The sequence below is a fragment of the Peromyscus eremicus genome, chromosome 13 (assembly GCF_949786415.1).
Source record: "Peromyscus eremicus chromosome 13, PerEre_H2_v1, whole genome shotgun sequence".
In the NCBI taxonomy this organism is placed as follows: domain Eukaryota; kingdom Metazoa; phylum Chordata; class Mammalia; order Rodentia; family Cricetidae; genus Peromyscus; species Peromyscus eremicus.
This window is the reverse complement of record NC_081429.1, coordinates 37674115-37688882: the sequence shown is the minus strand read 5'-3', so window position 1 is coordinate 37688882 and position 14768 is coordinate 37674115. Positions and strand designations below refer to the sequence as shown.

The 14768-nt window shown below is 51.9% G+C and overlaps 1 protein-coding gene and 1 long non-coding RNA gene across 7 annotated transcripts in view; one reads left to right on the top strand and one right to left on the bottom strand.

Annotated features, from left to right (window-relative positions):
- Window positions 1-7308: 7308 nt before the first annotated feature.
- On the top strand, window positions 7309-9206 carry LOC131923375 (uncharacterized). The gene is made up of 3 exons (XR_009382591.1): window positions 7309-7398; window positions 7930-8065; window positions 8850-9206. It is a non-coding gene; the product is annotated as an uncharacterized LOC131923375 (long non-coding RNA).
- Tns1 (tensin 1) overlaps window positions 9010-14768 on the bottom strand; it is a 174184-nt gene continuing 168425 nt past the window's right edge. For all 6 annotated transcript variants that reach the window (XM_059278370.1, XM_059278366.1, XM_059278367.1 and 3 more), the window contains one exon: window positions 9010-13643. In XM_059278370.1, coding sequence (XP_059134353.1) covers window positions 13499-13643 — 145 coding nt within the window. In that variant the 3' untranslated portion in view covers window positions 9010-13498. The remainder of the gene's footprint in view (window positions 13644-14768) is intronic.

The following is a 14768-nucleotide window of genomic DNA, read 5'->3' as shown; positions in this document are numbered from 1 at the left end:
TCCAGTCTCTGCAGCTGTAGCAAGGAACAGGTCCTCTTCCAGTGCGGTCTAAGGAAGGTTACCTGGGAGACCCAGGAGATGTATGAACGGGAAACACGGATCAAGATGCGGAGACTGAGGTAGGAGATGCAGAAAGGATGTGAAAGACGAAGATGCTTACAGGTCCCAAGACTCCATCTAGATAAAGACCGCACGCCTTCTCTAGTATCTTCTTGGCTGGCTCCATTTACCTGGCTCAGTCACCGCCTCCCAAACCTAGTCTAGGATTCTGGGCTAGGAGAGGCAGGGTGGAACCAGAGAGGAGGAAAGGCAGTCAGGTGGTAATACCACCGTCAAGCAGAGCCCTAGGCCGCCTGGAACTACACCGCCCTCACTCCCGCTCACGGTTGCACAGCTGTGCGTGCTCTTCCCTTCCCTTATCTCTGCAGCAACAGAGCTCTGCTGTTCCGAGCCTTGGGGGGACTGGGCTCCGAGAAACATAGCCTGTCCTTCCTGGCACCTGCTGATGCCACAGCAACAGGAAAAGAGCCAAGGACAGCCGCCCAGAGCGGATCTCCAAGGCAAAAACACCCCACCCCCACTCTGCCCTTCTTCCCACTGATGCTCAGGGAACCCTGTGCCCAGGTGGTCGACTGGACGCAAAGGAACATGGGGTTCAAAAACACTCTGATAAGCAACTGGACTCTGCCCCAGCCAGTCTCAGTTGGTCCCCAGGTTCTGTGTGCCATACATACCCGGCAGTCTCATCCGCCACTCCTCCTCTCCACTGTCACTCTGCCGTCTCCAAAGAAGGATGAAGATGGCCTCGGTGAGGACAGATGCAAGAGCCTTCCCACAGAGCACATTCGGTTCACCTAAAGTAGGGGATGGACACTGCCTTCTATAGAGAAATTCCTCAGATTCCCCTCCCTGTCCACTCTACCCCCTAACGCCTCCTCCCCGAGGCCTCTGTCTCCTTCCCAGAACCCTCTTGGCCTTCCTTCTTACGTACCACACTCCTGAGTTTCTGGATTTTACCCACCCCTCTACAATGCCTGGATATGAGGACACATCATAACCCCCAAATACACAACCCTGCCGTCCCTTCTTTTTTTTCTTTTTTCTTTCTTTTTTTTTTTTTATGTTTTACAGGTGAAGACACTCAATTCCAGCACACACTCTTTACAGGTACTGTCGCCTATGGAAACAGAAGCAAAGGAAGGCCCAGTAGCTAGTCGGGATGGCGGTTGAATTGGAAACACCACAACTTATGCCTTTAACCACTGTCTTAGTTAGAGTTTCTATTGCTATGAAGAGACACCATGACCACAGCAGCTCTTAGAAAGGAAAACATTTCATTGGGCTGGCTTACAGTATTAGAGGTTTGGTCCATTATTGTCATGGAGAGAAGCATGATGGCGTGCAGGCAGACGCGGTGCTGGAGAAGGAGCTGAGAGTTCTACATCCTGATCCACAGGCAGCAGCAGGAGACTGTGAGCCACACTGGGTGTAGCTTGGGCATAGGAGACCTCACAGCCCTCCCCTACAGTGACACACTTCCTCCAACAAAGCCACGCCTCCTAACAGTGCCACTCCCTAGGGGTTAAGCATTCCAACACATGAGTCTATGGGGGCCATTCCTATTCAAACCACCTCAACCACTATCCTGTCTTATCTGCAAATGAACATCGAGTTCCATAGAAAGGCTGCTACCCATGGGGAGATACCTAGGGCCAGATGCTTCCAGCCCCTCCTGCCCCTGGCACTGGCTACTTCCTCGACATGGAACAACTCTGCCCCTCTTCACCCAGACAGTTCCTGGTCACTGTTTGGACTCTCACCGTGGGACATGCTATGTCCTCATGTAGCACGAATCTTAAAGGGTCTTATTAAATAAAAAAACATGGGAGTCAGATATTGGGGTGAACGAGCACTGAAAGATCAGAGGAACAGAACCAGCCACAGCTAACCTCACCTTGCCAATTCCTCGGCCCGATCTCATTTCCTCAAACTGGAAGCCTCTGAGTCCTCATCCAGAATGAATCTCAGCTGAACTGCTGCTAAAAGCCTAAAAGCTTAACCAGCCTCTGGTTCCTGGTCCTCGTGCCTTGTATACCTTTTTGCTCCCTGCCATCACTTCCTGGGATTAAAGGCGTGAGTCACCATGCCTGGCTGTTTCACAGAGATCCAGGCAATCTCTGCCTCTGGAATGCTAGGATTAAAGGCGTGTGCTACCACTGTCTAACCTCTATGTTTAATATTGTGGCTGTTCTGTTCTCTGACCCCCAGATAAGTTTATTGGGGTGCACAATATATCAACCACATCCTTGAGTCCATCTCTGCGCTCCCCAGACCAGCCTGACTCACTTGCGAACTCCAAGCACCCTCCCCCATGGTGCTTATGGCCTCATCATGATCCAGCTGCTGACTCTTCCAGGTGTGTCCCATCTGCCCTTGTGGTTACATGTCTGCTGTTTCGTTTTTTTGTTGTTATATTCGATCGCACAGTTCTCAAGTGTGAACTTTGTAGGTGACGAGACTGTGCTGTGTCAAAAGGTTGACCCCCTTCTGTTGGACCCAAAGTAGCACTGCAGGGACAAGCCACCGATGCTGCTTGCTGCCACACTCGGTGCCTGCACACAGTAGGTGCTCACTTAACATCTACTGAATTGAAAGAGTGATTGACTTACCCCAAGTTGGCTCTTAGATCCCCTCCTTTGAATCTTTATGGCCTCAGGCTTCCTCAGGGCACCCCTCCCTGGCAGTCCCCCACCCTCCTCAATGACCTATTACCCTACCCTTTCCCTGTTTAAGGGCCCCTACCCTGGCCCCACTCCAGATGACCCAAATCAGCCAGGTCCCCTAAGCCATGTTCATTACTCCAAGTGCAGGATGTCGGGAGGGCAGGGAGGGCCTGGGAAGTTAGGAGGGAGGGAGGGAGGGAGCAGAGGCTGAGGGAGCCCGGACATCCTGTCCTGATGGCCCAAGAGATGATCTTCCAGGCCCCATAAAAAAAAAAAGCTGGAGCCACAGAGGCAGCTGCACCCCACCCCGTAACCTGTGGGCTGGAGTCTGAGAACCACTCAGATCAATATCATTCACTGGTAAGTTGTCAGCACAGACTCCTCACTGCCAAGTCTTCTGAAGGCCACCAAACTGGTGGTTGGAGCTGGAGGAAGCAGAGGCCCAGCAAGATCCAGTAGCATGTATTTCTTGGGGGTCTACAGGGCCATAGAAAGTGGCAGGTCACACTTATGCTACCGTGGTTTCAGTCCACAGGCTGACCCTTAGTGGCAAAACATACCCATCCTGCAGATGAGGAAACTGAGGACAAGGAAAGGAAGTGGGCTCTCATCCTCTTGAGAGCCCAGCAAAGCTAGAACCAAATCTGGTATGTCTGGTCTTAGGCCAGCACCCTTTAAAAAAAAAAAAGGTTACACTGCAGGGGGTGTGGGGGAGGATGTCTCAGAGGCTTCCCAACTCTAACTGTCCAGGCAGGAATGAAGATATTCTAAGTCGAGACAGGTGTGTCCCTCCCTCCCTTCAACTACCAAACTACTGAGACAATGGACCCCCTAGAAACTGGGATTTCCCCGGGAGTCTCAGGCTGGGCTGGAGTCTGGAGGCAGCCAGAGGTGGAGCTTGTCTTTTGCTAAGAGATTTCTCAGGGTCTGACAACTTGTCAGGCTGCTTGAGGTCTGGAACGGAGGCAGCAGTGGTGAGGGGCGTGGGTGGGACACCTTGTCCACACTGCTTAGCTCTGTACACCTGTTTCAGCCTAAGCCTTGGGTCATGACTCCGAAGTTGGACTTAGGACGCTGCAACTCTTTTTTTTTTTTTTTTAATTGCCAATGAGGACAGGTGGTAAGCCCACTTTGTTGGGGCTGGCAGGGTCTAGGCTCTGACCATAACTCTAGTGACATCCTTTCTGCATAGAGCTTATGCTAGACATGACAACTCTCACAGTTGTGCCTGAAACCATATAGGATCAGCACCTCCAAAGGACCTCCTCAGTTTCTGGCCCAGTGCCAGGGGTTGGAGCTCCCCACCCCCAGCACTCCCTTTCTTTTCCAAGCAGGTCTCCACCTTGACCTCCCTTGAAGTTCCAATTCTCAACCTGTGGATTGTGACCATCAGAAAACACCTATTTCTAGTGGTCTTAGGAATTGAGACACTACTCAGTAGCAAATTTACAATTATGAAGTAGCAACAAAAATAAATTTATCATCGGAGGGTCCTAAGAGCATCGGAAATCCGTGTTTTCTGCTGGTCTGGTCCCACAGGTTGAGAACCACTGCCGGAGAGCATGTGTGGAGTTCAGAGAGGGTTGCTTTTCTGATACAGAGTCTGTTCATCATCCCCCTCCTTCCAACTCCCACTCTCAGCTCACAGATCTGCCCTCTTCCACAGAACCTAGCTTGGTTTGCTTCCCACTGCCATGATAAAACACCAGGACCAGAAGCAACTTGGGAAGAAAGGTTTTATTTCAGCTTACAGTGTATAGTCTATTATGGAGGGAAATCAGAACTCAAAGAAGGAACCTGGAGGCCGGAACTGAAGCAGAGGCCATGGAGGGATGCTGCTTACTGGCTTGCTCCTCCCTGGCTCGCTTTGCTTGCTTGGTATGTGCAACCCAGGACCAACTGCTCAGGGTGGCACCACCCACAGTAGTCTGTGCTCTCCCACATCCATCATTAGTCAAGAAAATGCCCCCAGAGACTTGCCTCCAGGCCAATCTGATGGTAGAAGTTCCTCAACTGATGTTCCCTCTTCAAAGATGACTCTAGTTTGTGTCCAGTTGACACAAAACTAATCAGCGTATCAGCTCGCCTGTACCTGCACATTTGTGCACCATACCCTGACCTCCAAGCCCTTCTTTCACAGCACCAGCCTGCTAACCAGTCTATCCCAGCATCAGTGGGAAATGCTCTGGAACTGCCTCAGGGTGCCAGGAGTCTGGATCCCAGGACAATTGATAGGAAAAGGACAGGAAAGTATATGTCTACATGGAGACACAGCAGATATGTGGGGCTGTATCACCTGTACATGCCTCTGATGTGTGCATCTCTGTGTGCATGCTCTGTGTGTCTGTGTCTGTGGGTCTGGATCTGTTTTATAGACATGTGTGCATGTCTATATGTGTCTGTGTATTTATGTATATGAGTCTGTATGTACATCTTTATGCATGCAAATGTCTATTTGTGCACATTTTTGTGTGTGAGCATGTGTGCTATTGTCCGGGTGTGTGTTATCTGTGGGGCGTGTTACACGTAGGCGCACACTACACATTTGGTTCCATGCCTCATTGATGGTGTTATGAATGGGCCATGCTGTGTTCTGAACTGTTAGAAACTGAGAACTACTGAAATATCCCCCTGAAGAAAAGGAGGTGAAAATGAACCCACTTGTAATCTCAGCACTTGGAAGATGGAAAATCAGAAGGTCAAGGTCAGACTTAGCTACACAGCAAGTTCGAGGCTGGCCTTGACTACATGAGACCTTGACTCCTGGATGATGGATGGATGGATGGGTGGGTGGGTGGGTGGATGGATGGATGGATGGATGGATCGATCGATCGATCGATCGATCGATCGATAGATAGATGAAATGCAGTAAGACGACAGTGTTTGATTTCACTGGTCATGAGAATCAGTTCCACAGACCCTACAGGAAGAGTATGGCCCTTGTACCATGAGTGGCCTCAGGGCTAGAGGGTAGGTGCCAAGAAGAGCCTTAACCATGACCATAACCCATGGTGCCAGTTCCTCCCTTCTTGTGGAGCATGGCCTAAGGGATGCAGAAGACATACTGGCTGGCCTAAGGGATGCAGGAGAGGTACTGGGTAGACCAAGGGATGCAGGAGAGGTACTGGGTGGCCCAAGGGATGCAGGAGAGGTACTGGCTGGTGCAAGGGATGCAGGAGAGGTACTGGGTGGCCCAAGGGATGCAGGAGAGGTACTGGCTGGTGCAAGGGATGCAGGAGAGGTACTGGGTGGCTCAAGGGATGCAGGAGAGGTACTGGGTGGCCCAAGGGATGCAGGAGAGGTACTGGGTAGACCAAGAGATCCAGGAGAGGTACTGAGTGGCCCAAGGGATGCAGGAGAGGTACTGGCTGGTCCAAGGGATGCAGGAGAGGCACTGGGGTCCCTTCCATGCCTGGAATGTGTCAAAATTCCTAGCACAACCACTTAAGGGATGCTGAGTAGGTGCCTGCGTTGACAGGGCTCAGCAGCCCAGGAAGGACCCTTAGCCTGCTGCACTCCCTGCCCCCTCCCCCCTCACCCCCCAGAGCAAAGGTCTTCACAGGGCTCCTGGGTTCTCATGTAAGGAAAACAACCCTAACTCCCAGGCTTGTCCCCAGACTGGAAGTAATCAGTGGAGAGTTTCTCCAGTCTCCTACTGGCTTCTTGTCCTGTCTTCCCTCCTCCTGCCTCAGGAGGGGCTCCTTCAAGGCAGCCTCCAGGACTGGGCCAGGGACTACAGACAGGGGGCCTCTTTCCTACCTCAGGCCCTAAGACTCTGCACTTTGGCTACAGAAAGGAATTCATTCATCGCCACAACTGCTTCCAACCTCCAAGACCTGTTCCAGAGACCTGTGGCCCCAGCCTCGAGATCTGCCACTCTGGCTGCCCCTTGGGCAGCAGATCCGTGAAGAACAAACCCATAGAAAGCACGGAACTGCTCCTGCCTGGCATTCCGAAGCCTTCTGAGAGCTTTCAAGCCATAACGCTTGCTAACAATCTGGGGGCTGATACCTCAAAGCCCGTCTATGGAGAACACAGGGCTGTTATCACCCACATCCTCTCAGCTAGGCACCCCAAAGCCTGCTGAAGCCTCAGAGCTTGGATGCTACCAACCTCTCTCAGTTGACAGCATCCTGTGGCCACTTAGGGCCTCCGTTTCTAGTTTCCCATTTAAATCGTTATTCTGGCATGGCAAATAGACGCCCTTCTCTTCCTCCCCTTGTTGTCTACCCATCCCATTCTTAGAAGAGGGTGTGACAAGAATCCAGCTAGAGACAGGACACATTGTCCATGACCACTTGAGACTGACCCACAGAGCCCTGCCTGGTGTGGGGCCTAGGATCAGGACTTTTCAGCTAACCTGAGAACTGGGCATGGGGTGGGGGGGATGTACTCTGCCTCTACTTCTAGCCCCACCACTCTGCCCTCTGCCCTCTCCTTGGTGGCCTCGCTACAGCTTCCAAAACTGGCCTCTGACCATCCCCTGTCCCCAAATCAGAGTTCCTGCACCCCAAGACAGTCTCAGACTGCAGGAACTCGAGGTCATCACATTCCTGTGCTTCCGCGTGACATCATAGGAGGCCCTCTTGACACCCGCTATCCCAAGACCAAGAGGCCTGGTTCCTCCCTGGGAAGCCAGCCTGACTGCCTACCTGTCACACCTGTATGACCTGAGGTATGCCCAGTGCTCACCAGAGCTAGTCTCTCCCAGAGGGCCTTGAGCTAGGAAGGGCCTCGAGAGAAGGTCCACAGCCAGGCCACTTACTCAAGCATCATGACTTTGAACAAATGCCTCACCCTCTGCGAACCTCAGTCTTTTCATCTGTGGGATGGGCACAAGGACAGGTACACCTGCTTGATTGAGAAAACGCACTCCTGTGCCTGCTGGTTCAGGCTCCAGTCCTCAGTGACCATTTGTTCTCGCTCTGAGAAGACAAGGTAACTTCTCAGAGCTTTGGTTTCCTGGTGTGTCCCCCGGGATGTGGGACATGACACCTGGCAGACAACAGAAATACAGGCACACTCTGTTCCCACCAGATAGGCTCCGCCTCTCCAGCGGTGTCTCTTGTAGACAAGTGGAGTTCAGTGAGTGATCTGGGAGCCTGGGGTCCCTGAAACCCTTTTCAGGGACTGTAAGATCAAAACTATTTCGCCATGCTGTTTAGCCATTATTTTTTGTTTGTTTGTTTGTTTGTTTTTTTCCAAGGAGACAGTTTCTTCCAATGACCTGTCACAGCAGAAGGCGTGACAGACAACAGCAGAGACCAGAGGCCTTAAACCACACCAAACAATGCTGCCTAATGCTTACTTTAGAAAATGTCATTCATTTCCACACTCAGTGTGTAAGTTTAGTATTGTTATATGACTGAATTTTTTTTTTTTTGAAGTGTTCTCAGTTTTAGCTTCTACTGTGTAAAAACCAAAAGATATGAGTCTATACAAAAGCTCCGTGGGGTCCTCTGTCACCTTGAAGAGTGTCAGTGAGTTTCAACACCCACAGTGTGTCAAGGCTGCCCCCAAAGCCCCACCACAAGGCAGCCATGCTTGCTCAGGTCAGCTGACTGAGACTTTTCTCGGACCGAAGAGCACTCCGTGGAGCAGGGAGCTGAGTCCCAGGAAGATTTTGGATCTCTGAGAAGCTCTCCATGCCCACCGTGCTCAGTATGCCCAAGTAGCACCACCCAAATTCCTAAATTCCAGTGAGCTCACACGGAACCCCTGGGTAGCAGTGAGCTACAGGTGTCCCACCTGGTGGCAGGCACCCAGTCACTTTCCCTGACAGCTTCTGCTCATTCCTCTCAGAGGCCACAGCCCTCCAGGACTGCCTGTAGTTTCAGAAGGCCCTGAAGGCATTCGTGTAGCCCAGATCTGGACTGAGTTCTGAATTCAAGCAGGCTCTCTCAGAGCCAATGAGGATTTGTGTAAGCTCTTGCTTAGAGCATGGAAGGAAAAGGCCCCCTCTCAATGGAACTGAGTGGCCTCACACCGGGACAAAGTCTGCCCGATAACCACAAGATGGAGACAAATTCCCATTTTTACCATTTGAGCTCCTGGACCCAGCTGGGCCTGTACTACACAGGCACCCCGTCAATCCACTCTGTTTTATTCTTTGACGTTCTTTTTCAGCTGGGCGTCCATATGATGAACAGGATGAGCGGGTGGGGACCAGTGCCTGGGCTCCCTGAAGCATCATTGAAAACCCTCATCTCTGGGGCTCAGGAAAGACCCCTCTTGCCCAGTGAAGACCCAGCAGAGGCCACACACAGCTAGATCAACAGCCCGGGTGTGTGTTTAACATTATCATTTATAAAGCCATACAATGGATTGTAAGAGACAGGCAGCTGTACAGAGGGAAACAGCATATGTGTACATACATTCGTATCCAGAACACGTAGCATACAACAGGGTTTATACAAGGTGGCGGAAGCTATAGGCACAATGATACAAAATATAAAGTATATTTCCATCTATAAATACACAGCAGAGGGCTGCGGGGGGCGGGGGGGGGGAGTCAGGGGATGGACTCTGGGCGTGGGTTTCCCAGCAGAGGGCCCGAGAGGCAGGGTTGGGATAACCAGGGTGTACGGAACTTCTTACATTTGTTTTGAATGAAAGAAGGGAAGAAAGAACGTGAGGAGATACCACATGCACACCCCAACACGCTCACACACAAACGAGCCAGATGTGGGTCCACAAGAAGGGCTGGGTTGTGAACACTGACGAGAAGACATGTCGTGGGTGTGTCGCACATCGATGGCCTTGCTGTTGTGAGGGGCCCAGGCATGGGAACCAACTGGGACCCTCCAACTTGTCAGCCGTTTGAGGAGACAGGAGACAACAAGGAAGAGGCCTGCTGAGCCTTCTCCCACGTGGCTGTCCTCTCCATTACCAGTACTAAAATACTACCAATCTGTGGCCCATTGGGCCTCACCTCCTGGTTCTTCTCACTACTGGGTCACATCGAACTTGACATCCCTCCATCCACCACCTCCATCTCCCACCTCGAAGTTCCCTAAAGAGAGCAAACCATGCACACACGCCCACACTTACACACACACACACACAAACATCCTGTCACCACTGACTATGGAAACACCAGTCTCTAGATCTTCCACCAAGGCCTAAGTGTAGGGGTGGCCCTAGCTTTGGGTCCCAGCTCTTCAAGGACCCAAGGCATGGAGGCAGGAGAGGGCTGGTTCCCTTGGATGGATCTCCCCAAGGTCTAAAGCTGGGAAAGGGGGATCAGAAATCTTAGGTAGGATGGAGAAGAAAACCCAGAGCAGGATGGATGCTGTTCACTCACATGTCTCTCCCGCACTTCCCAGACAGCAGAGGGAGTCTGTTACATCTCTATTCAAGCCTAGGGCAAGGTCTTTCTCTTTCCTGAAAGCCCCTTTCTAGAGGGACACACAGCCACAGTGACCTCCCTACACCCCCAGATAGGTCTCTCCAGGGACTCTCCAAAGCCAGGGTGTACCAGAAATCCTGGCAATCATGTCCAAAGCCATCTAAGCCACTGGGGATAGGCCAGGGGAGAGGACTCAAATGGCCTTTCCAAACCTAAGACGTGAATTCGTTCCTCAGATATAGCTAGACAAGGGAGTCAGGGGTCCACAGTAGCACAATAGTGACTTCAATATCCAATTGTTTATTTTTCCCAGGTTTCCCTTTGGGGCCACCTATCCATTGTATTCTAGCCCAGCTCTTCACTCTTATCCCCTGGAACTATGGGGGCCTTCCCTCCCCCCACACCTGGCTCATCAGTGTCCCTCTCTGCCATCTCACCCTCAGATACCAGGGAGGGTGAGGCCCCAGGCCAACCTCAGCAATCTTTAGAGTCGCCAGAGGCAGTATGGACCCAGGCTGTAGCTGAGGGTTCTCGTGGATGGTGGATGGCGAGACAGGCTGCCAGATTCTCTTGCCTTCCTGACCCCTCCTCCTTCACTCACATTTAAGAGCGGACAGCACTCTCCCTGCTGACATACAGGCTCAACAATATAGAACAGCAAAACAGATCACTCACAAAAAAAAAAAAAAAAAAAAATGGGTAAAAAAGTGCTCTTCTTTAAAAGAAATCTTTGGCAAGACTAGGTTGCATACAGAGTGGTGGGAGTGCATGTGGTCTGTGTGTGTGTGTGTGTGTGTGTGTGTGTATGTGTGTGTGTGTGTGGTGTGTGTTTGCTCGTGCATGTGTGCGTGCATGAACGTGCAGAGGCCCACCTGTGAGAATGACAGTGCAGAAGGGGGCAGGCTACAGTGTGGTTCCCAGTGTACGAACTGAGGCCCCTTCTCCAATATTCTTCCAGAAAAGCCAAACTCAGGTGTCCATTCCTTCTAGAGGCATGCTGGGAGGGAGGCACCCGCTTCCCAGCATCCACCTCGGTCCTTCCCATGATTCACACACGGCTTGGGCCTGAGTGCAGCATGGGAAGGTGAAACCATATACAAAGGCTGACCCCAGACTTGGGTCTGGCCTAAGGCAGGGTGCAGAAGCTCTGGTGCTCCTTAACGGCTCAAGTGAACATCCCAGCCAGGAGAAGACTCCCCAAGCTGTGCAGCAGGATGAGGGTATTTACAAAGAAAGGGATAAGAAATTTCTTCTTGTAGTTTGGGAAGGAGTGGGGCTCATTTGGGGAATGAGGAAAGGGGTGATCAAGACATTTGCCTTCAATATCTCAGAGGCAAGGACACTTCAGAAGGACCTTGACTGCTAAGCCCATTTATTCTTTGGGAAGCAGGGGCCCAAAGGGGTCTCTACCCATGATCTCCACCTAACCTAGGCATTCTTCTTTCCGATTCCTCAAAACAACGTCCACACAGTCAAAGCTCCCGGGAGGAGGAAGGAAAAAAAAAATCCAAGAGATGCACACACCACAGCCATACACACCTGCATCCCCAAACACACGCTGGCTCAGACCTGTGGTGATGGAAGCAGCCGTCCACACATCCAGGATGCTGGCAGCTGGGTTACTGCTTGCCAGAAAATGAGGGGCTAAAGAGCTGGAGCATGTCATCCCCCAAGTCCCAGAGGTAGCCTAGGGAGGCCAAGACCAGGGTCAAGGCCAAGGCCAGCCCTGGGCTGTTTGGAATATAAAGATCCCTTGCAGTTCAGACTTTACTTACACCTTAGAAAAGAAATGGAAAGAGTTTGAGGCCAGGGGCAATAAAGCAATATGGGAAAACAATAAATATTTCTTGTCAATTTACCTATTCTTTTTTTTAACCTTTTCTTATATTTTTATTAGCTTACAGATTCTATCAGTATGTCTCATGTATATATTATATATATTTATATATCAGTACAATGCCACCCTAGGGACCCCCATGGGTTTAAATGGAGGTCTGAGTGGTGACAGGGACCTTCCCAACCCCACAAATGGATATAGGACCTTTGGCCTAAATTCATACCTTCCGTCCTCTGTCCCACAGTCAGCAAGGTTCTGCTGGGGAAACTGAGGCAGAGGGGAACAGGGAAGCTTTGGCATTATAGGAGGACCATGTGGTTCTCCAGCAGCAACCCCAGAGGTGCTCTGATATCAGTCACCCTGGGCAGCCCCAGCCAGAAAGGTGTCTGCAACAGTCAGACCCCAAAACACAGAGGGAGAAAAGGGGGCTCCAGGCATCCCCGGGTATCCTGGGCAGGACTTTGGGAAGCAGGCTCCCGGGATAAGCCAACATAAGGACCATATAGGACGGGGTAGGTCAGAAAGGCACAGCTCCCTTCCCCCAGCAAGCCTCAAGCTAGAGCTGGCACTCCCGGCCCAGGAATCGGGCTGAGAGAAGAGAATAAGGCAGAGTCCTGGATGCTATCAGTGCGCATGCCCAACTTACCGCAAGCCACAGAAAAGATGCCACCCTTCCTAACAGGTATCTTTTCCCAAGACTGTGGGCATCGCCTCTTTCTCCAGCCCAGCTTCAGTCTCAAGGAGACAGAACAAGGCTGATGCGGCAGGCTGGCTATGCCCTCTGCACCAAGGTCTCTACAGGGGACAGGCTGGAGGCCCCCAGGGCCACTAGAAGGCAGTTGTAGGAACAGAGAGAGAATTCTGCTACCCATAAAGCTATGTTCCTACAGGAGACAGCTTGTCCCTGACCTGGTACCCTGCCACCCCATACCCCTAGCCTTCTTTGGTCAGTGTGTATATGTGTATCACAAGGGACACAGACAAGCAGAGCTGTTTGTAACTAGAGTGGAGAGAGGCAGGTATCGATGAGTGTGGGGGGGCACATTTACATCCTGCAACGGGAGTCAGAGCAAGCACAGACCACGGGTGCCTCAGGTGAGCAAAATGTAAGAAAGTGTCACCTCTTGATGTCATATGCTGGCCACTGGGTTTAGCAACCTTACCTCCAGAGAAGGAGTCTCGGCTCGGTTTCTTCTCAAAGCAGGAGGGATAGGGAGAACAAACTTTTTCATTGCTCCATGAAATCTGGTCCCCCAAAGAGGCCTGTGTGTTCCCTGTGGGAGCTCAATTCTCTCAGAGCGGGAGGGGAGCCAGGTTCCCCAGCTAGCTGGAGAGGCTTTGGGAGGTGTGGCTTCCATCGGTACAGGGGATTCCGAGTTCCTCTCTTCCGCCCTTTCGTTTTTTTCTCCCTCCCTCTCCCCTCCCCCACAATGAATTCACTTCCCTCTCCCAGCATTACACTTTCTCCTCTCCTTCTCCACAGCCAACCCAAAGTCCTCTTCCCGGATTCAAGGTGGTCAGGATTCACAGATCCCCTCCCCACACGCCCCATCCCCAGTGCCCTGGGCCTTGGGCAAGGACGCCAGGATTTCATCTCTTCTGGCCAGCGCTCAGCATGACCTTGGAGACAAAGTTGACAATGGCAGAAGCCGGCTGGTTGGGGTCAAGCTCCGCAAAGAGGTGGCAAGCGTTGTCCGTGGTGCTGCCCGGCTTCCGGGCCACGAAGCCAAAGAGCCTGTAGAGGGTAGGGAGAGGGTGCCATTCATTTTAAGGAGCCCAGGCTCTGGAGGGCAACCCAGGCAGGAAAACATACCTCAGGCCAGCCTGGCTTCCCCAGCCCCCACACCTCTCCAAGCGTCTAGAACTGGGGCTAGCTCTTAAAGCCAAGTCCTGGGGACAGTGCTTTGCTTTGTTTCAGGGCAGGTGACATTTCCCTGGGGTGGGGGTGAGGGGGGATGAGCTGGGTATGAGTGACAAGACTGGTTAGAAAGGGAGCAAGGAGACCAGACATGAGGAAGAGTGTGAGCCAAGCTTCTCTGGGTTCTTTCTCAGCCCCACCCCAATCTGAAGGTTCCTACAGGATGCGCCTCCTAGGTGGTCAGAGAGACACAAGCAGGTGCCCATCTCCCCTACTTTACCTCTCTCCCTTCCTCTCTCTCTCTCCCTCCCTCTCTCACTCACACACACATACACACACTCTCACTGTCTCTCTGTGTCTCTGTCTGTCTGTCTGTCTGTCTGTCTGTCTCTCTCTCTCTCTCTCTCTCTCTCTCACACACACACACACACACACACACACACACACACACACACACACACACACACACACTCCTAGCTCTGGAAGCTGGGAAGCCCTGAAAACAGGAGAGGTAAGGAACCCCACACCTGTCCCCTGCCCCCTCCAACACCAACGGGAGTGACCCAGCATTCTCTCTCTCTCTCTCTGCAAAACAGAGTTAAAAATATGTGAGCAGAGAACAGAATGTGAACTCAGGGCCCCTCCCAGCCGGCATGTTGCTAATTAGAGTGAGATGGGGAAATCAGGACAGCTGGAAATGCCGATGGAAACCCCTCAGCTGGGTGTGCATGGCACCCACAGCTAAAATTAGCCAGGCTGGCTTCTGCCTGCCTGTGTGTGTCTGTGCACGCATACACAAACACGCTCTATTCACACCTACGCACATAGGCACCCAGTAAATTCACATGGCACACACACATGCACATGATGAGGAAACACACACACACACACACAAACACTTTTACTCTCTCCACTCTGTTGTAGGACCTGAAGGCCTGCAATAACGGCCAGGGGATGAGTTAGGGCACTCCCCTTTCCAGACTGTGACTGTGGCAATGGTAT